The 23331-nt window shown below is 41.4% G+C and overlaps 1 protein-coding gene across 1 annotated transcript; it reads right to left on the bottom strand.

Moving 5' to 3' along the window:
- Window positions 1–301: 301 nt before the first annotated feature.
- ppp1r9alb (protein phosphatase 1 regulatory subunit 9A-like B) lies at window positions 302–22537 on the bottom strand. Its single transcript, XM_066660968.1, has 18 exons — window positions 22429–22537; window positions 18746–20771; window positions 13234–13366; window positions 12556–12676; window positions 11756–11860; window positions 10845–11109; window positions 9890–10042; window positions 9679–9732; window positions 9354–9583; window positions 8478–8574; window positions 7913–8048; window positions 7365–7522; window positions 6768–7089; window positions 5942–5999; window positions 5787–5858; window positions 5423–5630; window positions 2270–2458; window positions 302–2106 (listed from the first exon to the last, which is right to left on the bottom strand). Exons 2-18 carry the CDS (start codon window positions 20582–20584, stop codon window positions 1948–1950), a joined length of 4299 nt encoding a protein of 1432 aa, XP_066517065.1. The 5' UTR covers window positions 20585–20771; window positions 22429–22537; the 3' UTR covers window positions 302–1947.
- Window positions 22538–23331: the final 794 nt, after the last annotated feature.

Raw genomic sequence — 23331 nt, 5'->3', positions numbered from 1 at the left:
TCTCAGGGCTGATCAAAACATTAAACTGCACAATAAAATGCAACAAACAAATGTACAGTTACAAAAGGTTTCAATATCAAAGAAATATCATATAAAAAAAAAACTTGTGAAAGATTCTGTAAACATTTGGTAAGTAGAAGGAAAAAAAAACCTGTTCACGTACTACAAAAAGGAGGCATGGTTTTGTTTGACATGTTTTATTCACATTTTCCACAGACAAACGACAGAGATAATCTCATTCATGGACACTGTTAGTGATGAACTGAATAATAAAATCTCAGTGATGGCTACAGTATGATGAAAAACCATTAATCCAATATGTGTTTGACATAAAAAGAACTGGATTTTGATCACAATTATTTTAATCAAATTAGCATCTCCTTCTGTGTACTGCATCATGTGAGTTTTATTTCCCTTTAAAATGTAAATAATCATTGCACAATGTTCTCAGATTCAACAAAAACAAAACAAAAAAAAAAACATTTAAGCAGTCCATGTAAAATATGTTTATTTATTACACGTTTAAACTCACTCGCAGCCTTATGCAGCAATAAAAGATGAAGACCTTACATCACAATTTCATTTACAGCATTCATTTATGAAAATATTATGTACAGTATACTATAAAAATATCATTTATAAAAGTACAGTAGAGGAAGTGATGTGCACACTTCAGGGCACAGTCTGTGTGTATGTTGCTTGTTTGCTTCGAGAATGTGAAGAGCTGAGCACAGATAACGGTGGTTAGCATGTGGCTATTGGAAGTGTTCAGGCTAAAGTGCACTAGCAGCAATGTCAATTTTAAAAGAATAGCTTCAACAAACATACTAATATGGCTAAATAATGAATGGAGGCTGTAGTTAGCTTGACCAAACCTTTCACATGGAAGCTAGAACTAAATGTTAACATTGAATGGAAGGCAGTGGCGACCCTTTTTGCTTGTCCAATAAATCAAAGCCAAACATGATAAGTGATTAGCTACCAATTTTCTGCACCGGCTGCTAACCTGAGAGAAATCAATGAAAGACTACCACTTATCTCGACCAAACAGTGCAGAGCTAACAATGTGTAGGAGCTAAATGGTACCAAATTAGCTTGGCCAAACAAGTCCTGGAATATAGCTAGCTACTAGCGTGACCAAACATGATAACATGGATAACAATGAACAGAAACTATTAGCCATCAGTTAGTTTGACAAAACATATTAATAATGCCAAGAAAGAATGGAAGCTAATGCTAGCATTGACATTACAGTGAGCCTGGCCAGACATGCTGGCCAACAAAACCGGAAGCATTAATTTGCATGATGCTAATTTGTATATATTAACTTGCATTGAATGTTAGCAACATTAGCAGTTTCTTTCTGAAGTATTCCTTTAAGACAGGACTGACATGAGCAGAGATGCTCGGAATAATTGCTGATCCTGGATCAGAAGACAGCTCAGTTTATGATAACTCTGGTGGTCACAAAAATAGATCCTAGATCAGTTATACTCAGCACCCCTGATTAAAAACAATGGCCATGGATAGGATTTTTGTCAGATCCTTTACTCTGCTGCCCTCTAGTGTGAAGAGGTGGCAGGTGCTACTGGTCATTTTAGATTGTTAGAAATTAATGTATTGCAAGACTAGCTGTGGCAGACTGGAGTCTCGACTTTCGAAGGTGCAAATGAAACGTCCTGAAGGATTAAACTAGACACAAGCTCGTTTTAAAAAGACAATCAAATATAAAAGGTCCAGGCTTTTCCTGCAGACGTCCGAGGAACTGAGAAAGCTTTCCTGTTTACTTACTTTTATTGTGTTTATTCTGTCCTTCCTCTCCACTGATGCACTTATCACAGACTGCCAAGCACACCCTCCTCTGTGTGTGTGTGTGTGTGTGTGTGTGTGTGTGTGTGTGTAAGTGCTGGACTCTCTAAGCTGGGTCGTGGGGTCCCTGATTTTCTCTCAGCAGGCCGACTCAGGTTTGGCCAGCTTCCCTCCGCTCTGCTCGGCTTCCTTCTCTTTCTTCACCCTCTGTTTCTCCAGCTTTTCCTGAGCCTTCTTCATGTTTCGAAGCTTCCTCTTGATGGTGGAGCGGTCTCTGTGACTGGACACTCCAAGGCCCTGTAAATTGAGACAACACAAATTCCTTTAACATCAGCATTCAGTGAAATTTGTTTTTATTTCCAAAATATTTTAAAATGTACACTTTTTTCTGGCCTTCTTTAATATTAATATATCAGCGATACATATATTAAAAAAAGACTGACAAGTGCCACAAAATTACCTTGAGCTTACTACTGTCCAACTCCATGAGCTGTTTGCCATCCACTCCCTTGGCTGTGAACTCAGCTGTGTGTTGCTCCATGTTCATCCCCATCAGCCAATGACAAACCTGCTGGACGGTCCACTCTGGGAGCGGCCGGTTTTGCCACACATGTTCTTTCACAACAGGAGAAGGCTCATCATCCAGAGTCTTTGTTGGTTGGGGTGGGGGGGGTAATATGTATATACACACAGACATATTAAACTAGACATCCATATTCATGACCCAAGACAAAGACCCCTACACTCAACATCAGTAACAGCCCTAACCCTAAATGTGTAAACCCAGCTTTAAAAGAACAAAACCCTAGACTTAAAACAAACAACAAAAACAAAAAATCCCTTCGCTCCAGAGCCCCAAGCCTGAGCCGAAGCGTCCCAACCCCTAAACAAGGTTAAAGGTTAGAATATTTGTCTATATTTCTTCTCCAGAAGGCAGGCTAACACGGGTTCAATGGCACTGACTAATCCTACATTTCAAAATAAAAGTCACTGCATGTTAGAATAGGGGAAGCGCACTACATGCAAGTTTCATAAATTCGGCAATCATGTCAGTGCTGTTCTACAATAAAAGCGTGAGCAGGCCACTCTGAGTCTGGAGTACATTCAGAAATGACGTCACAGAGAGAAAGATTCTTCTACAACTTTTACTTGCGCAAGGGAAACACTGCAATGTAAATCATGGATATCTATATTGTCATCATGCTCTACAAGGCAGATTCTCAACCCAGTGTGATGCAAAGTTTCAGAACAAAAGAGAAGTGACTGAAAATATATTAGTTGATATATTTGCCATCACTGGGCATTAATCATTTTTTTATTATGAAGTGAAATGCTTTTATAATACTTCTGACCTTCATTGCATTGTTTGAGAATGGATTTACTGTCAACAAATTGTGGATATTAACAACACTAGACCTTACTCTGAACACAGCTAACTTTGTTTTTAAAGAAGTGATTTACCTCCAAAAATAGCAAAAGACAATAATAAAACTGATCATTAACTTAGATTTTTTTTCTGTGAAGTGCATTAGGGTGATTCAATGATTTTTCAGTCCCAGAATAAAGCAGTTCATGCTCCACAGAGTGGGTCGCTATGTGTGAGAATCCATGTTAAACAGAGATTCTGCAGTGTAGTGTACTGTAGTGTCACTGTATTGGATGTTGTGTACATTTCAGAAAAATCACATGAATAATCACCCCTTTATCGCCCAGTAATTGAAAGCTGTGGAGGTAGGATCATCATAGAATCATTTTCTACATGGAACTGTAACCAAACATTACTGAAAACACTGAAAGAGCTGAAGACCACAGCACCTGGGTGGAGAGTCTTTTCTCTACAAACAGCTACACAAGTTTAACTACTGATGACCTAAGGTCAGAGGTCACACGAAGTAGACTGGCCCTGTGTCTGAAATGGCTTCCCATTCACCATTGTCTATATTACTCCCTATAGAGTGCACTATAGCAGGAAGTGAATGAGCGGATACTACGTCATGTGGGGTTTTTTTTTTGTTTGTTTGTTTTTTTAAACCAAACAAGGCAGTGGATTATGGGTATCGACTAATGCACATGCTTTGTCCACTACTTTTTACAGTGTATTATGGGACTATATTTTCAGACACTACTACACGGTGGAACCCCAAAAATAGTGCAACGTAGTGAATAGGGCACAGTTTCAGACACAGCAGCTCTGGTGACACTGCGGTCACTCACCTCACAGGAGGAGAAAGTAAAGTTGAGGGAGCGCCCTCGAGAGCGAGGGTCGGTCAGTAAAGCGGCCAGAGCAGAGCGAGGGCTACTTGCACTCGACTCGTCCGTCACAGAGAAACTCTGCAGCGGACACACACAGACACACACACATACGTCGTATTCAATGATGGCGGGACATCGATTGAAATCCTGTCTGATGTGTGCTTTAGTGAAACGACCATTTGGCAGTACACTGATGGCATTCAACCATGAGAGCATTAGTGAGGTCAGGTACTGGAGGTATTGGGTAGAGCTCTTCACTGCAGAGACTTCCACTGCTCCTCAGCCAAAGTTTGGGGACTTCTTTATCCCTCTTGCCTCCACTTGACATTGGGCATAGCTTCATATAACACGCCCCATTCTACAGGCAATACGTCACTACAGAGATTAGTAATTATAGACTAATAACAACTGATGCACTTATACTTGAAGACACACAGATAGAACAAAGAGAGTAATGCTAAATGAAAGCTAGAGTTGTAGCTACATGCTAACTAGCCTAAGTGAAAGCATCCTACTAAACCCCAAACAAAACTCTAATAGAGACTTAATGTAGCCTGCATAGTGCACTACAAAGGGCAAGACACTATAGCATCCACATACTGCACTCAATACACACTGTTAGAATCACTGTCACTGCGGTGGTATTTACTTTTTCAACCTATACCAACACATAAGTAGTAGAGCCTCTGGTAACAAGTGAATGGACCGTGTGTTAGTGGAACTACCTTCTATTAAATGTGAGTATTCTACAGGATACCAACTCTAAGGAATGCGAGAGTCGAGACTTAAACCATGTCTATTCTATAAGATCGGTAAGCAGTTTGCTTGAACGTAAATATATAATCAATTTAGTGCCTTCAGACAAGAGCTACCTAAACCAGAATGTCCTGAATATCTGAGTCCAGGCATTCTGATATATTTCAGCAAAAGGACTTATGTTGCAACACTTCTTCTACAAGAGAAATTCTTCGGAAGCATTCTTTGCACAACTCCCTTATTAAAGTCGAGTTATATGGCAGAAATATAATACCATGCCTATTTATTATACACAATGTGCAATTACAAAGGGAATGGTCATAAATAAATAATTAATTAGTATTCTGATAAGGAAACATTCATTATTATATTTAGAACCCGGAGATGTCAGAACTCTATTCTCCACCAGATGGCAGTGTAGAGTACTTTCTCCCAAAGAAGGACGTGTAGGAAGACCACTGCAGTCACCTACAGGCTACAGATGGAGAAACTAGCACACCTGTACCACATAGGAAGATTGTGTGGTTCTGGGTTTAACAGGATTCTTAAAAAATTCTCCTTTAAAGACTGTCTAAAAGGTCCCTCCCTTTCTTTCATGTCTCACCTTTTTCCTCCGTTCCTGTCTGTCCTCCGTGTCTCTCTCTGAAGCAGAGTGTGGCAGGCTGTAGCTGGACAGTGACTGTTCTTTCGCTCGCTCCCTCTCTCTGTCTTTGTCTCCGAACCAGGAGAAAGGCATGCAGGACGGGATGGAGGACAACGAGTCTGAGGGAGAAACGTTTCTGCTGGACTCGTCCGCTAGGTCCGCAGAACCTCTACAGAAACAGAATAGCATTAAAGATGAAAATTAGATCATTACTAAATGATGTTAGGAATTCAATTAGACACCAGTAGAGTCAAGGGCATTTTTTACATTGGTCAGTATAAGAATTTCAATATTAAGAAATAAAATCTGGAAGCTGCTCAATCACCTGCTTCCTATAGAGCCTCGTAGTGTGCCCTTCTCCTCTTTCCGGCCTTTTCCACCGGACCTCCGCAGCCCTCTACACAACAACAAGAGTTATTATAATTGAAATGAGCTGATGAAGTAATCACTAATTAATCATACACTACAACCAGGCCTTACCCAAAATCAGGAAACCTTCTCTTGGATCTTCTTGTCGCTGAGCCGTCACTCTCTTCATCTGTGAGAAAAAGATTGTATTTACCCTCCTGTTCAAAACGCCTGAGTCACTCTTTTCCACTCCATGGCACATAATCTGGCTCATTCAGGGATTGCAAAGCAATTTCATTCTCCCTCTATTGTGAGCTGCACTTTTTCATTCATTCATTGTCTGTAAGCACTTATCCAGTTCAGGGTCGCAGTGGTCTGGAGCCTACCAGGAAACACTGGGCGCAAGGCGGGAACACACCCTGGAGGGGGCGCCAGTCCTTCACAGGGCGACACACTCACTCACACCTATGGACACTTTTGAGTCGCCAATCCACCTACCAACATGTGTTTTTGGACCTGTTTTTGAACCTGAGCACCAGGAGGAAACCCACGCAGACACAGAGAGAACACATCACACTCCAGTGACCTGGAGAGGGACTTGAACCCACAACCTCCAGATCCCTGGAACTGTGTGACTGCGACACTATCTGCTGCGCCACCGTGCTGCCCAAGATATACACAAAGGAGGGGGGGGGATAAATAAATAAAAAAACATCATCATAAATATTGTCTGCTGCTTGTTGACTGACTTCTCAATCTCAGAACTGATCTAGAATCTGTTTCTCCAAGTGAGGTTTCAATAAATAATTGGAATCTGATCTTGGATTCCACTCTGAGAGGCTTTGTGAATAGGGACCCAGAATATTATTGTAAAAAAATGCATTCTGAACTAACAACATAAATGAAGGAGGCTGAGAAGCGAATGGTGGCAATGCCGAATGAAGAAAAAAGCCTGCACCTTTTGTACACCTGTTCTGGCTGTTGTCCTTCTTCTTGTACTTTCTGTTGCGGAGGTTGTGGAGCAGGGTGGACGAGGAGTGGCTGGATGAGGGAGAGTGAGGAGTAGATGAGTCTTTAGGAGGAGAGAGACTGGACCCGGCACTGCCCTGACCCAGAGGGGTGTGGGCCTGAAGAGAGGGGGAGCTGGACACATCGCCTCCTTTTCCTCCTGGTCTGCTCTGGCTCTCAGGCTGGAGGGAAGGTACAGGAATGGAGAGGCTCTCCAGGTAGGAGTGTCGTCGGTTAGTTTCATTATCATTATCACTAATACCCTGTTGATCCTATGTACGAAAAAAAAGAGCAAAGTTATGGCTATTGTTTTTCTTTAGGCCTAAAACTAGAAGTAAAAACATTCACGGCAGCGAGGACGATTAGTAGCTAAAGGATTATTTATTTACAACTGTGTGATTCCTAAGATATACCCCTGGGGCACACCTCTTTCAATACAAAATATGCCCTTGAAGAAGACAAAGCTAAATTAAAAGTTTGAACTATACATACATTTTTTCTTTTCCCAACTGGTACAGGCAGAGCCCAGTAGCGACCTGGTTCTCACCTGTGACTGAACGGAAGACTGTGTGCTTTTAGCGGACTCTCTGAGTTTGCTTCTAGATGGCCTCTTGCGCTGGACTCCCTGTGTCAGTTTGGCTTTGGCTCGGTACGCGCTGCAGTCTAGACGGTCTGTCTGCGGTACAGCCTCCCCTAAATCTGCCTCTGAAGAGTCACATAGCAAAGTAAAACTATAAATAGTCAAAAAGCCATAATTCTCAGTAAAACTTAAGTCTTCCTGCATTAGTTGCGCTTCTCAACACTGAAAAGGATCAAGACACTGAGGTCTTTCTCAGGACATTACACAGCACTTAAAAACTAGTTTTGTTGAAGGTATTAGCTTACATATTATCAAGCTGGATTTGTTGACAAAACAGAGATTCCTAAAAACGGTTTTATGTTGCATTCAGTCAAAACGACTGAGCAGCACAGAATACTGTATAACACAACAAGGCGGCTATATATTAAGCCATAGTTCTAGACAGTACTCTCCCTTTAGCTTTGCATAATGGCTATTACAGTGAAAAGTTCAGGATGAAATGACGATATACGTACCACAGAGCAGTTCATCCGAAGTATGTCCGTTCCTGTCTGAGGACCCTGAGGTAGGACTGCTGTGTTGGCTCTCCCCCGCAGGACTGCATGAGTCCTCAGGAGGGTCCGAACCAGCTCGACTCTCCAGGAGAGCAATCTGAAAAGGCATTCAAAGAAATCCAGCCTTTAGATTTTGGAGCGAACTAATACCTAAAGTTTATTCAGGCTCCGCAAAAAACAGAGACAACCCAAAAATGCCGCTTTTCAAATAGAGATTTTTATAAATCACTGTTTAGGATCTGATTACTTTCTTTAAAATGTGGTCTAGAAAAGAAAAAGAAAACAAAAACAAATAACAAACAAAATAAACCCAATATGTATACCATTGTTTTTTTGGATCACGTGAAATTTAGAGCTGTAACTCACTGAAAAAACTCAAATGTAAAATGTGTAAAAACCTTAAATCACATTTCCAAATTAGTATGGAATGAAATTTCCTAAACTGGCCCCATGACTCCATAAAAATCCATCAATATTATCCTCAAAACTTCAGCTTACCATCTCCACTCTATAATCCCAGATTTACCTGTTCCTGTAGCTTCCTCACATTCCTCCCGTAATCTGTTTCTCTCTCCACTAGCCGTCGCCTCAAATCCTCCTCTCTCTTCACAAACTCTTCTTCCCTGCAAACGAGGCACTGTTAAACAACATACTCAAATGCTCCACTCACTGCCATGAATTATTCAAACCACTTCCACTCTGTTTTAGATGTACATCACCCACAGGCCTCCTCGAATCAGGAGTGAATAAGGTTAACACAAAAAAGAACAGGGAAATTATAAAATGTAGGAAAAAAACTGATTACATGGGATTTTGCATAACTATGTTACATATGAAAAACACAGCATGTATAATAAGATGCCCTAGAGCAGCTGTACATGAGCCTAAGGTCACCCTGCCCAATCTCCAAATGCCAAGGAGAGGTGTATAAAATCCCCAGCATTGGGTTGTGCAGCAGTGACGGAGCTCCATCTAATTTTAAAACGATCCAGAGTGACGTTTGCATAAAACTGGTAGCTTCAAAACATGTATAGTAAATTAATTAAATAAAAAAATGAGGGAAATTGTGAAACTGTGTAAAGCTAGTTGTGTGAAAACTTAATAAACTAGAACGATAAATAGAAGTAGAAGATATGCTCCAAAATTACTTGGAAACAAATCTATTTACATTGACTTCCACTGAAAGTTTAGAAGGTTTTTTTCCCTTCTCCTGTAAAGTATTTATGAGATATGAGGTTTGTCCTTGGACCGCGACAATATGAAACCAGCCTCAAAACTCTGAAGTAAATCACAGAAACCCTATTCTCTACTAATGTTCTCATAGTATCAGGCTGGAGGCGTTACCATCAACACAGAACCACTACATTCACCAAGTAAGGGCATAAAGTCCTCAGTAGTCTACCTCTGCCTGTGTTCCTGCAGCAGTGTGATGGTTTGGTCGTATTTGAGCTGCAGAGCCTCATGCTGCCTCTGGGCTTCGTTGAGCCGCTGGTTGATGGTTTTACACAGCGACTGAGCGTCCAGCCAGTATTTCTCCAGCTTCTCCACTCTCTCTCTGCTTTCGTCCACACTCTTCTCCAGAGCGGCTCCTCGAGCTTCCCAGGCCGCACGGTCCACCTCACACACTCGCAGCTTGGAAAACACACGAAAACTGTGTCTACATGCACACATATACAGATTGACACAGCGAATGTAACAGTAAATTTTAGCAGGACCTGTGAGCCTACCTTTTCCTTCATTAACATCAGTTCAGCCGTGGTCGCACTGTGCTTTATTTGTAGCTAGAAAAAGACACATCAAATTTAAATAAATACTTTTGCTTATATAAATAAGAGCATGAACTTGTATAAATGGACACCAGTCAATTCTGTGTTCTAACGACTAACATCTCTCAAGTTCTCAAGACAATGTAACCCACTAACACTGGCACAAACCCACCTCTTTGAATCTTTGGTCAAGCTCTGTATGATTTATATCCTCCGGGAGGACAATGCCTTGACTTTTCAGGTGCTCAAACACCTCCTGTGTGAGGTCATAGGACATGTCCTTTTCTTTCTCCTGCTCCTTCTCTTCCATCTGAGTCATTCTGTCCTGTTTCACAGCAACAAAAAAGGCGAGGACAAATCAGATTCTCATTCCCAAATCAAATCTGACTGACTAATCTATCATTAAATACATTCAGTAAAAAAAAAAAAAAATTCATAATTCATGGTTCTACCTCCTGCCTCTCTCAGACTAACCTTTCTAACTCCAAACTCTGTTTTAGTTTTCGCTGACTTGCCCTCCACCCTCTTGTGTAACCCAAGTGCTCACTTGCTGATGGAAGAGTGGGGCACGGTAAGTTTAAAAATGGAACGGCCTAACCCCTTCGTACACATGCAAACATGGGATGGTATTCGCGAAGCAATCCTGGTTAGGCCTGGGTATCAAAATTCAATACTATTTTGGTATGGATCAGATTAGTTTAGTAATAGAGAATATAGAAACATTCTGTGTAATTCAAAAGCCAATGACCTAATACACAAGTAGTCAGGCTTATCACGTGCATTCTGATTGGCTGTCCAGATTGGGGGAAAATATTCACACCAACTCTTTTTTAAAAGCATCACATTAACAAGATGTAGCTGTGTGTGTTAGAGAGAACTACCACTTTGTTTCCCATGGGTGTGTTTTTCTTGAAGCACGATTATGAAACACTGCATTTACAGATTATTTAAAATCAGAGGAATGTGATTAGTCACAAGGCTTTGAAGCTCACACTTCTGTGAGTTCAATGCGGTAAAGAACTGGAATACACATAGCTCACATCATTAAAGTAAGCTAAACTCTGCTTTTCTACTGAATCAAAATCCAAAGCCAGTCTCAATAACACTTCTTTAACACTTCCTCTCACCTCTTGTATAGTGGTCTTCTGGTTCTGTTCACCACTGAGTAAAGGCTGATTCCCTTCCTGTTCTCCATGGGTCTGCTGTGGTATCTGCTCCACATTCTCCGCTTCCTCAGGCTGAAGGGCATTTTCATGTTCTTCTTTTTCATTCTGACACACATCATCTTCTTGCTGGGCCTGTTCTTGAGGGCTCTTCTCTTGCTCCAAAGTCTCATTAATGAGTCGAGCCACTTCACTTTCCACCCCTGGCTTCTCACGGCCAATCAGAAACCTGGATTTAAACATCGTTACATTTAAAAGTCTTTTTATTCTAAATATTCCATTTAAAAGTGTACTACTCGTGGTTGTGGGGTTCTACCAAGCACAGCCATTTTCCCTCGACTTCCTTTGGCAAATAGATAATCTTATATGTAATATTTTGACTGAACATTCATAAATAATGGCCTGGGTTTTGCCCATTATCCTTCATCTTTGTATTTACTTGCATTTAACCTTCATTTATTTTTAGCAATCAACAATTCTCGGTTAATGAATTAAACATTAAACTGAATGATAGGAAATAGCCGGTTTAAACACGCTCTGACAGCCATTTCACAATTTCCTGAAGGGATACTCTGCCCTTCACCTGGTTGTATACTGAAAATCAGACACTGCTCTCATTAATCATTAACAGATCTGCAATATCTTTGTGCAAACACAAGCACACCCGATGATCTCTGACCACCGTGCCCAGATGATGATGATGGCATTACTCTGCAAAGCTATTGCTAAATAGAGAGCGTCTGTACGTTCATGGTCTGAAATGCTTCAGACCATAACAATAAGGAAACCTCACCCAGAATTCCATGTGGGTAAATTATTGACCGATTTGACATGTTTGTACTGAGCGGATTGTGTGTATGTGTTTATCTGCCTACTTCACAAGTCCTCTGGTGTTCTTCAGTACAGTAGCAGCAAATGTCTGAGTGACTCCAACCAGACTGACTCCGTCCACCTCCACGATCTGATCGTTCACTTTAATGCTGGAAAACAAGCGCATAATAAGAACTTATTTTACATTATATTAATCATTACGTAATTCCTACTCCATATCTTTTGGATCATATAAGCTGTGAAATTTGGCCTTAGATTGGATTATGTGTTTAGACAACAGACCTTAGTTTAATTCAAAGGCTGAATAATGGAAATAGGTCAGGAGTAAAAATGTATTTCCATGACGGAAGGTCTAGCTACAATGATTCCAATTTAATAAACTCACCTGTAACCAACAATGGACAATAAACAACACTTAAAACAGACATCTTTTGGCTCAGGTCATTAACTATATTTGTGAGGGCATGACAAATAGTCTTTATGTTTAAGGTTTTAGATCAATGTGTTTACATTAATGGCCATAGTCTTAATAGTTATAAGTATTACAGTAACGTTGGACGCAGAGCCCCAAAGTGTGTGGGCAACTAAGACGTTACACAGTGCTGATGGACTGCCACACAGTGGCACATTGTAATAAATTTATAATATTTTTTGGGTATTAGTGTGTGTATTAGTATATATATATATATATATATATATATATATATAAAATAAAGCCATCATAAGGTATGAGTTTTGAATAACCATCATATGTTACACAAAAATGCTTATTTTTAACCTTATTTGTACACCTAATAAGTATGAAGAACACACAAGAAGTATTCCATTATTGTTTCATACATACCGTCCATCTCGCTCGGCTGCTCCTTTCTCTGTGATGGTTTTAACAAAGATGCCGAGCTTCTCCAAGCCTTGGTCAGCCCCAACTCCCATTCCTATAATACTGATCCCCAGTCCATCTTCCCCTGTTCAGACAGAAAAAAATACATACATGAAGCCCAAGACCAGCAAATATGCACAGGGAAACTAGAGCATAAGCACCAGAGCTAAGTAAACATGTATTTTTGAAGACCAACACATAAAGCAAGGAGAACAATACTGTTAAATAATCCAATGCAATCTCTTATGGAAGGAAGCGAATGTGCCTGAGTGACTCCACAGCAAATCCCCAACTACAGTGTCAGTTCCAAAATGACCTACACGTCAGTTAGTTACAGCATTTATTCATTCCACCCATCCCCACAAATATATCAAGTCCAGTCTTGAGATAGTCCAGTCTTCAGCTGTAATCAAAATCAATTTCAGTTCTGACCTGAGTTTAACAGGTTTCTGGAAACCCAGTCTCTTACAGATGAACATAAAATTGCTGCTAAACTTATGGTCTAAGGTCTCTATAAAGTAAACAGGGATACAGAAAGTGTAAGAGGCGGCTCCACACACACATACCACTGTAATAAAGCAGGCTCTGTAACCATCCTCCCTACTGGCCTGTGAGGATTAGTGATGTAGACATTAGCATTACCTTTCTGAATTTCCACAGGGATGACGTCCATCTTCTCCAGTCTCTTCTCCAGCTCATACTCAGCCGAGGCAGACACAGGGTCCACCTCTTCATTCCTGCGATCGTATTCATCATTAGAGTAGGCAGAGAACACCTGCAGACAGTGAAAACCATATGGAGTATGTGTTACAACTGAGGATCTCTTTGCAATTAAATGTAACTGTAAAATATTGAAAATGTGTTTAATTTCAACCACATAATTATTACTGAAACATTTTATATTACAATATATTCATTCATTTATTGTCTGTAACTGCTAGTCCATTTCAGGATCACAGTCTGTCTCAGACGCGGACTCTACCCAGAATCACTTGGCGCAAGGTGTTAACACACCCTGGACAGGGCACCAGTCCATCACAGGACAGCACACACTCACATATTCACACCTATGGACACTTTTGAGCCAATTCACCTACCAACGTGTTTTTGGACTGTGGGAGGAAACCGGAGCACCCAGAGGAAACCCACATGGACACACCAAACTTCACACACCTGGGCTCTGTTGCACTATACTGATACTGACTGAGCCCTATGTTCCATCACATATTTTAAAACCTAAGTTTAAAAATGAAAAATCTATTAAAAGATTATATGGGTTTTTATATATTCAAATGGAATATAATAGGTTAGTGTGTATTTCTAAATAGGCACTGGTTGGATTGCGGTTTAGTAAAGCAGGTCAGACGGTGTGTGTGTGTGTGCATCACACAGACTTGGCCTACGCAACAAATTAGCAGAATTAAACAAAAGAAACACACTGGGTGGAAATCAGTCAGTCTGACAACAAAACCCCACTCTAAAGTGGCACAACCAGGCCCCTACCACATCTCTCTCTCTCTCTCTTTCACTCTCCCCCTCAATTTTGTTCAGTTCTCTCTCCTGTTGTCATGGAGTAACCGTAACAATGTTCATTTCTTTTACATGTAAAACTTAGATTGAAGTTTATTTCCCTTCTCTTCTCCTTTACATTTCTCTCTAAGGACAATTAGTTCTTGGTGATTTGCAAAAAAAGTAATTTCAAATACAGTGCACTCTGACTGAGCAACAAGGGGAGAGTTAAGACTACAGGAATTAGCACGCTAATCACGCTAATCAGGTCACACCCCAGACTCCACACTTAAATCCCAGGTTTTTGTAGGATTTTTTTTTTTAATGCTGCTGCCAGGTCCCAATGCTCAAACATGGCTCACTATGAAGCATAGCAAAATTTAAGGTGGAACTAGTGAAGGGTGAAATCCCCCTTAGCACAGAAGGAGCCAGCTTAAGTCTCAGATTCTAGCGCCAAACATCTCTACTTCCCTGTTTAGCCACCGAAAGGCAACACGTCTGTGTGTGTGCGGTATTATTTTTTTGGTAGGTTTTTAAAATCAATGAGGCTGGTAATATTTTACATAACTGCATCATAAACAGTGAAACAGTGGCGACAGGGAAGGATATACATGAGATGTTGTGTCTATAAACACTCAAGCAGGCACTGGGTGAACAGGTTTTGTGAGAGTAATTTGAACATGTTCATCTTTATCTGGCTCTCTCACCACATGATTACAGCCCTATAGCCTCACTGTGTCAAAGTCTGGAGTGCATAAACAATTCAATGAGCCAAAATTTCCTACGGTTAAGTAAAGACAAAACCAAGAATGTTGTGTTTGGCAACAAAGAGAAGAGGATTTGAATTAGTGAACACCTCAATTCCCTGGCTCTAAAAACCAAAGGCCAAGTCTGAAATCTTAATGTTCTTATAGGCTTTGACCTCACCTTCACTAGCCGTATTATTAAAGCCATCGGCAAAAACAGCCTTCTTATCATCTTAAAAATATAAGCAGAATCAATGTTTTGAATTCCCAGCAAGATCTAGAGAAACTCATCCATGATGTCATCTCCAGTAGACTGGACTGCTGTAATGGTCTTCTAACTGGACTTCCCAAAAAGACCATTAAATATATCCAGCTCATTTAGAACGCTAATGCTAGAGTTTTATACAGGACTAGGAGAACAGAGAACATTAATCCGGTTCTAAAATAATCTCACTGACTTCCGGTTGGTTAAAAAATAAAGTGCTGCTACTAGTCTATAAATCACTGAATGATTTCAGCCTGGAATGCATCTTTATTTAAATATATCTAAAGAGTATAACCAGGTAAATCTCTTAGATCCATGGACTCAGGTCAGTTACAGGGGGTCCTCGACTTACGACGTTGAGCCGTTCCTAAGTCGCGTCCGATTTTTGGTGTAAGTCGGAACATACGTACATACTTTACGTAAATAACACACTGTAAGCACTTATCCTATCCTAACACCTATCCTCCTTGGTCCCGAGCCGCATAACTGTGTATTCTTCCGCCGCGCACACCAAACACGAAGTTCACGTTACGACGTTTACGACGCAAAACCACTTAAGTCGAAACAAGGCTTTATACACTAAATGGGAGATGTGTCATAACCACGAAACATCGTAACTCGGGACTGGCGTAACCGGAGGACCTCCTGTAGTTGAGCACAGAGTCTTAATTTTATGACTTTATTGGTTCATTATTTAATTTCAATTTTTTTATTCTTATAAAATTGTAATTATCTGTGCAAAAGACCTTCTGTGGTACTTAGATATGTTCAAAATGTTCATGTCTGTATTCTATATCTTTGCATTTTCTCATTTGCAGTGTATGGCAAGTGCTGTATAAATTAAATTGCCTTGCCTTTATGATGGCCACTAGCTTGACCATTCATAACTGTCAGTTCAACAAACAGAACCGTGTGCCGGAAATCCTAATTTACAATCTACAATCTTCAGAGGAAAAGGAAGGAGCAAAACCAGAAAAAGCTGCAGAAGAGAAAGAGCCTAGTAAAACACATCAACTACATCAAAACAACCAAGGTTTCCGCATCATTGTTTAAACCAGCCCCCAATTATGGGATGTTTAAAAATGGCCTGTATCCTATGTTTCCATTCATTTTATCTTTCGTTGAGGTCCACATACAAAGTTTGTAGATTTATATCCTATATTTTCTTAACTAATTATTTACAATACCATTTTACACCTAACGATTAGGATTATGACGATACACAACTTACATCAAACAATATTGTAAAATAAACCCCCATCACAGTCCTGTCTCAGAACCTAAATCTCACAAAGTTTTCACAAACAAATGTGAACTTTAGGTCAAAGGAAACATGGCAGAAGACAGTAGGAACCTGTGCTATATGCAAATGTACACAATGGTCTCCCATTTACAGATTTGATCAGGATAAACTGTAGGTCTGTTACACTCTGTTATATTGACATTCACCCCACAGAACAAGACACTGAGCTGTAATCAATGAACAACTATAATATTTAGGGTTCATTATCAGGGTGGGCTGAGAGCAGGGGGAAGATTAATGTGTGAGATCTGCGTGAAATGAGCAATTCTCAGGATGGCCACAAAAATTGGTCCAATTAGCCCATTGGCCAAGGCCTACACATCTAATAATGAACCAGGAAAAGATCTCTAGCTGCTAAGAAAATAAATAAATAAAACAGATGCCTGTGTAATGCAAGAGCTAGAGCAATTGCCAGCATATTGAATTTTAAAGTGCTAGACAGAGTGTGTGCGCTTAAAATAACTAATTTCCAAACTTAATACACCTGTATGAACAACTGGAGAGATTAACACACACCTGTTAATCAGACTTGAGCAGCACTAAAGTCTGGAATTCACGGCTAAACTTGAGCCAGAAAAACGGCATACTTTGTTCCAAACAGCTGACACACTTAACATACTCCCAAGCTTACTGTAGTGGATTTGCATTGCCAGTTCCATTCTAAATCATTCCCTCAGGAGACAGACACACTAACATTCAGGCCCTCTCTGTGACTAGCCCCACACACACACACACACTCACAGAGGGGCTTTTCTTTTCTAAACAGGATCTGTCCCTTTCAAGTATGCCACTTTCTAGAAGCCCAAGCATCAGTCATGTGACCTTGGGCACAATACACATCCTGTGTGATGCCAACCAATCCTTGATTCAAAAAATGTACCTCTAGACAGCTGCATGATTCTACTGAGAGCTAAACAACATCCTGGAGTCTAGGTGGAAGGCTAGTGCTAGTATCTAATGTGGAAGTTACGTGACAATAACTCCTCATTTAACGAAATAGTATCTTACATCCAACCACTAAGGTTTCTGTAGCTATTTATGATCCAATCAGCTGCCAGCTACAGCTAACAACTACGTTCCTAACATTCATTCATTCATTGTATGAAACCGCTTATCCAATTCAGGGTCGCGGTGGGTCCGGAGCCTACCCGGAATCACCAGGCACAAGGCAGGAACACACCTTGGAGGAGGCACCAGTCCCTCACAGGGCAACTCAGTCCTCACTGCACTGGCCTCCTTGGTGACTAAGACTGTACCAAGCCCCACTGGCACCGTTAATGTACGCCATTCCACCATTAAAATTCACCAAGATATATCACAATACTAAAAAGATGCTTTCTTACTACACCGTATGTGTAATAATGCTGCATGTTTTGAAGTTTGATAAGCTGAAACAGGTAAAGAATGGGCAGTGCCACCTGTAGCATGATCTTTCTTTCCATGACATGAAACAAATGAACAAGATGATAGTAACTGGATAGTGTTTATCATTATCACAATAAAAATGTAATTTAAAAATTGGTGCTTCATTAGAAAGAGATTATATTAGTCCTGTTGCACCACTTGGCTCTGCCTTCTCTTCCATTAAATCACCCCTCAAGAAAACTATGACACACTGATGATGTGTCCTCCCTATGGGGCACATCGAAAGGTTTCTGATTTGCAATGGTACAAATTAGCCACAGTGCTACTGGTCAAAGGGGCTTGGCACACGGAAATAAACCATTGCCCCTGGCTCTTTCCCTCCCTCCTCCTTTTTCGTTCCACATGATGGCTGTCAGAGGCAAAAAGAAAAAAAAAAAGGAATTACATGCCTGAATTGATGCAAGCTCAGACAAGACTTTAGCTGCTTGCTTGGCTGCACTTTGCAATGATCTAGGATCAGCTCTTTTTACCCAGACAGTGCCCTTGACTGTAACATGAAGAACTGCAAAACTAGTCTCAGAACAGTGGAAAGGAAACACACAATGTCACCAATGTGAAAGTATTTGCTGCTATAGTTGCACAACAGCAAGGTACTTAGAAGCAAAAAAAACACCCTTCACAAGCAAGTGAGATCTTGTAAAAGAAGCTTTCCGTATATCCTGGGCTATCTGGGCTGACTGCTGAGACAGGAATGTCAGGTGAATGTGCTGACAGGGAGATTTAGGTCAGTGCTAGGAGGCTAACACCATCTGGGTGGAAAAACCTGGGACTTACTTTAGTAACAAAATATGGTACATTTGACAAAGAATTGTTAAAATTCCAACACCAAAGATAAACCAGAATGCAGTGTGTCTGAACATGGACAGTAGCTAAAACCTCATTCAGAAAACGCAGAGGTCATCATACCTTAATAGGAGCAGTGGAGAACCTGACCTTCCTCCTCGGGCTGGTGACCTCCTCATCAGAAAGTCCTGGAATCTCCTCATATTCCTGGAACTGCCCCTGCTCTTGGTTCTGCTGGTAATCCATTTCTGCCTTACTTTCTCGATCATCCACGAAAGCAGCATTCTCAATGCCGCATATCAAAGACCTATTCCCAGAGTCCTCTTTCCCTTGCCGCTTTTCCGATTCCAAAACCATCTCTTGGACTTCACGTTCATCCTCCTCATCCTCCACGGCTTCAACAGCCTCCTCCACAAGCTCATCATCTTCCTCATCCTCCTCTTTCTCCTTCTGTTCCTCCTCCATGATGCTCTCCTCACACTCTTTCATTTCAGTGGGCACACTTGTCTCCTCTGGCACTTGTTCGTCCTCTACAACTTTCCCTTGGCCTTCCTCTTCATCATCTTCCTCCTCCTCCTCACCCTGCTCTTTCTGCATACTCTGCCGCCCTGCTAACTTTTCCTTGCTTCCCTGATCCTCGACTCCTCCGTCCTGAGTGGGTCCCGTCCCCTCCCACCGTTCCTCCTCCTTAATCCTAAAGCTCCACCCGGATTCTTGCTCAAGGAACGTGCCCTGGGCCTTCCCACTCTGGGCTTGCTCCTGCTTAACCTCCTCAAATACTTCATCCTCCATGCGGTCCTCTTCATTGGTCTCACTTTCTGAAGACTCGTTCTGGACTTCCACTAGCTCAGCTCTGACCGTGGCCAGGCCTGGAGCTCCAGCTTTACCTTGCATCCCATTGGAGGTGTCCTCTTCTGAAGCCTCCTTGGTTCCTGGACTACCGGGAGCACTGCTCTGGGACAAACGGTGGCTCCTCTCACTTTTATACACAAGTGTTGGTTCCGTAGCGAGGATGGACACAGAGGATTCGCTAATACGGCTGGCAATATTAGCAGGAGACACTTCTGCGCACACACCGTTCACTGGAATGACTGGGTGTTGGGGGTCACTGCTGCTTAACTGATGTGTACACGTGTCTGACTGGCCTGAAGGACTTTCAGACCACAGCGAGTATGTTGTAGGAGAACTGGCACTGTCTGGAGATGAAGGTGCATCTGAGCGCTCGCTCGCTGGAGAAGACGGAGGCTGAGAATGACTGCTTGGACTCTGTGATCGTGTTGAGACGGATGGGCCGGACACGGACTCGCTATCGCTATCTAACATGAAGCTTTCCAGCCTCCTGGATATGGGTCCTGCATTCTTCAACATCACTCCAGGCTTGCTAAGTGGCATCTCACTCTCGCTCCTCCATCTCTCTGCCTGATCTCGGTCTTTTTCCTCTCTCAGCTTCCTCACACTCCTCCCCTCTTCGGAAACACTGCACACAGAAGCGTGACTGATGATTCGACCAGGTGCAGCTCTCTCAAAGGGTGTCTGGTCTTTAAGGCCACTCTCAAACAGTTTCCTGGTCACTGAGAATTTCTCAGCCAAAGTCGCTTTGTCGTACACGACGTCTTCCGCCTTTCGGGCTGTATCTGAAGTGGCTGATTCCATGCTGGAGACGCTGCTCATGCTAGATCTGTAGGAGGTGGAGCCTCTCTGAAATCTGCCTGGCCCAGGTTTGGGGACGACTGAGCCATCCTGTGGCTGCTGGCCATCCATTTGAAGGAAGATGTTTTTGATTTTGTTCACCCGGCTCCCTGAAGATCTGCCCCGAGTCTCTGTCTCGCTGCCTCCATTGGAGTAAGAGAGGGACGGGCCTTCAAAGGAGCACTTGATGGAGTGAAAGTCGGATTTATACGCATTTCTATGAGGCGAGGCGCTTCGTAGCACCCGGTCACTTTTAGGTTCACTTTTGATCATTTTCAGAAGGTGAATCCGCTCACAAAGAGAATACAGAGAGAATAAAAACAAAGTTTAACTCAAAATCACCCTACAGTTTCCATGAGCCCCTTACTGCTGTGTACTGCACAGTCCTGGATCACTCGGGTTTGTTTCCTAGCTGCAGGGAGCTCTTGAAGAATGCCACATTGCACCAAGCTGCGTCCCCCTAAAGAGATAGAAAACAGCAGTGTTTTATTTTAGAGATAATATCAGTCCAGACAATCCTAACCTATTCATAAGCTGGCTAACATGTCAGTATGGTGTTGTTTACACATTAGAAGACATATCCTAAATAGGCATTTAACCCCATGCCTAAATATTTCTGCTTTAAAACAACTGCAGGGTTCCAAACATGGTCTCAAATGGGCAGATTCAGGCAGCAAGTTTTCCTTACATCATAAACCTAAGAAACCAATCCCTACACTATCAGAAAAACTCACTGTTATAGCACCTTTTGTTGTCACTGTGGTACCCTCAAGGGTCCATGTTATTTGCTTTTAGTTAGGAACCATAATTGTATCTTATTCTATTATAATTTTAGATTTTATAATTGTGTTGATTTATTTATTTATTTACATGCCCGATTTCATCTTCAGAACAGAAATTATATCAACATTTACACTGTTTGTACCTTTAGTGACCAATAATGTACCTCTACCATACCTATTTTTCTGAGAGTATACAACCTGCAAGGTGGGGCTTGCTAGCTGCAGGTGAGCAGTAGAGTGGAAAGTAGAGATAGTAGCGTTGGCTAATTGTATATTCATAAACAGGAGTCTACTGAACGACATTCAAAGTTTAGAGCCACCTATACTACGTTTATGGCATTAAAACTGTTTTGCTTGGAAATAAACATGCACCTCTGCAGCAAAATTACAGCTTTTAGTATTTTAATCTAAGATGCAGTGACGCAGGAGGAATTTAATGCAGGATTTAGACACAACAATATAAAATACCTCACAATAGATATTTAAAATGCTACTTCCACCTAATTAAATCTGTGAGATACAAACAAATGTGTTTGGCTGATTTAATGCAAAATGATATATAGTTTACAAAACAGAAGTACTCAGATTTACTAATAGTGCCTGGAAACTGAACCAGGGGTTGCCATGTCAACTCTAATGCAGCAAACTTTAAAATAAATAAATAAACACATAGCATTTTGCTTACTATATAAAATATCCATTGAATTCCATTGGCTTCCTAGCTTTATAAACACTGCTAATGCAACAACAGTGGGCAGCGTGTTGTAGTACAAAATTCTCCTACAACTACTGTGAGTCGTCCGAAACATTTCAACAGCTTTTAATGAGGTGTTAGTTTAGTGGCAGACGCCTGGTTCCAATGTGAATAATTCTGATTGGATTTATCGAGAATGAAGGATTTCATCAAACCACTTAAAGACTGGTTTCGAATTTTGAAAAGTCGGTGGAATTCCCCTTTAACAGACTATTCAGTGTGACAGTCACCACCAAGAGAGACATTCAAATTAACGCCTAACCGTAGATTAAAAAACACTTTCCACAGGGGTATCTGAAAATGTGAGTTAATCTAACTGCACCAGCGTGAAAGGAGGGATGAAATTAGCCTCTTTTTAGTTTAAACTCCACAGACTGAGTAGTTTCACCGGGACGCTGTCGTTGGTTTCCAGCGAGGCTTGACTACGAATCTGTCCGGGAACTTACCGTGTCTCCGACAGTGAGACGAAAGCACGACCAAACCCCAAAGTGGACCAGAGCTAGTAAACACAAACTCACTCAACCGCATACCCACAATTAACAACATTTTCCACGACCAACGCCTCCAAATTACAAACTTACCACACACCCTTCCCCACTGCCGCTCGCCCCCTGCCTGCTCCGGCCGCGCTCCTTCACACCAGCCTGCGCGCTCACGAGTCCGCGCGCGTGCGCGTGCGCGTATAACGACTGAAAACCCGCGGGGAAAGCCATGGGAAAAAAGTGCTCGAGCGCCCGCCACATATCCGAAGAGCTGCTCTAGAAGAAGCCCGCCATTACTGTTTACCTATAAATCATCTAAAATTGGTGACATTACTGTTCATGACCGCAATTCAATCACTGAGATGTAGCCTAAACAAGTCATTGACGATGTGAAAAATGTAGTTCTAAAGAAAAGTCAAGAAAAAAACAGTCACAGTGGTGGTAATTGAAAACAAACGTGTGGAAGCTACGTCACAGCAAGTACAAAATGCTGATAATGCGTTAACTGACACCCATATGAGCAGCCTAGCTAACCACCAGCAAGTTTTGTCCAAGGGTTAATGGATGGCCCCACATATTGATATACTCCATGCTCAGTGAGGGGACCATGGGTTAAAGTTTTTAACCCACCTGAGAGAGAAGAAATAAAGAAAGATAAACAAATAATTAACCTCCTACTGTGATTAGGTACAGGTATACTGGGCTGACAACATTTATCAAACTAAAGGCAGGCCGGGAATCGATTGCCCATGTACCACCCTGCTCAGATACAACCCATGTTGGTCAGATGGGTCTTGATAGTAAGTAAAATGTGTGTCTAAGATGTTCATCTAACACCAAACTTTGAATGATGTAAATAAGAATGAATAAATATAATGAATAAGAATTAATAAATAAACCATGGTCATTAGTTGTCAGTTATATGCATCAAATTAAAAGAACACTTGAAATATATCAGTCTTTGTGTAATGAATGAGTATAATATACAAGGTTATATTGTAT

Source organism: Hoplias malabaricus, chromosome 2 (assembly GCF_029633855.1).
Source record: "Hoplias malabaricus isolate fHopMal1 chromosome 2, fHopMal1.hap1, whole genome shotgun sequence".
In the NCBI taxonomy this organism is placed as follows: Eukaryota; Metazoa; Chordata; class Actinopteri; order Characiformes; family Erythrinidae; genus Hoplias; species Hoplias malabaricus.
This window is presented reverse-complemented; position numbering and strand designations above follow the sequence as displayed.

Bases quoted from the DNA above. Each gene is read 5' to 3' on its own strand.
- ppp1r9alb (XM_066660968.1), bottom strand. From the start codon at position 20,584: ATGATCAAAAGTGAACCTAAAAGTGACCGGGTGCTACGAAGCGCCTCG. The intron at 13,367-18,745 runs GTATGATGACCT...CACTGTCTGCAG, and splicing joins TCTCCACTGCTCCTATTAAG to GTGTTCTCTGCCTACTCTAA. The intron at 7,090-7,364 runs GTGAGAACCAGG...TTTCGTACATAG, and splicing joins AGTCTTCCGTTCAGTCACAG to GATCAACAGGGTATTAGTGA.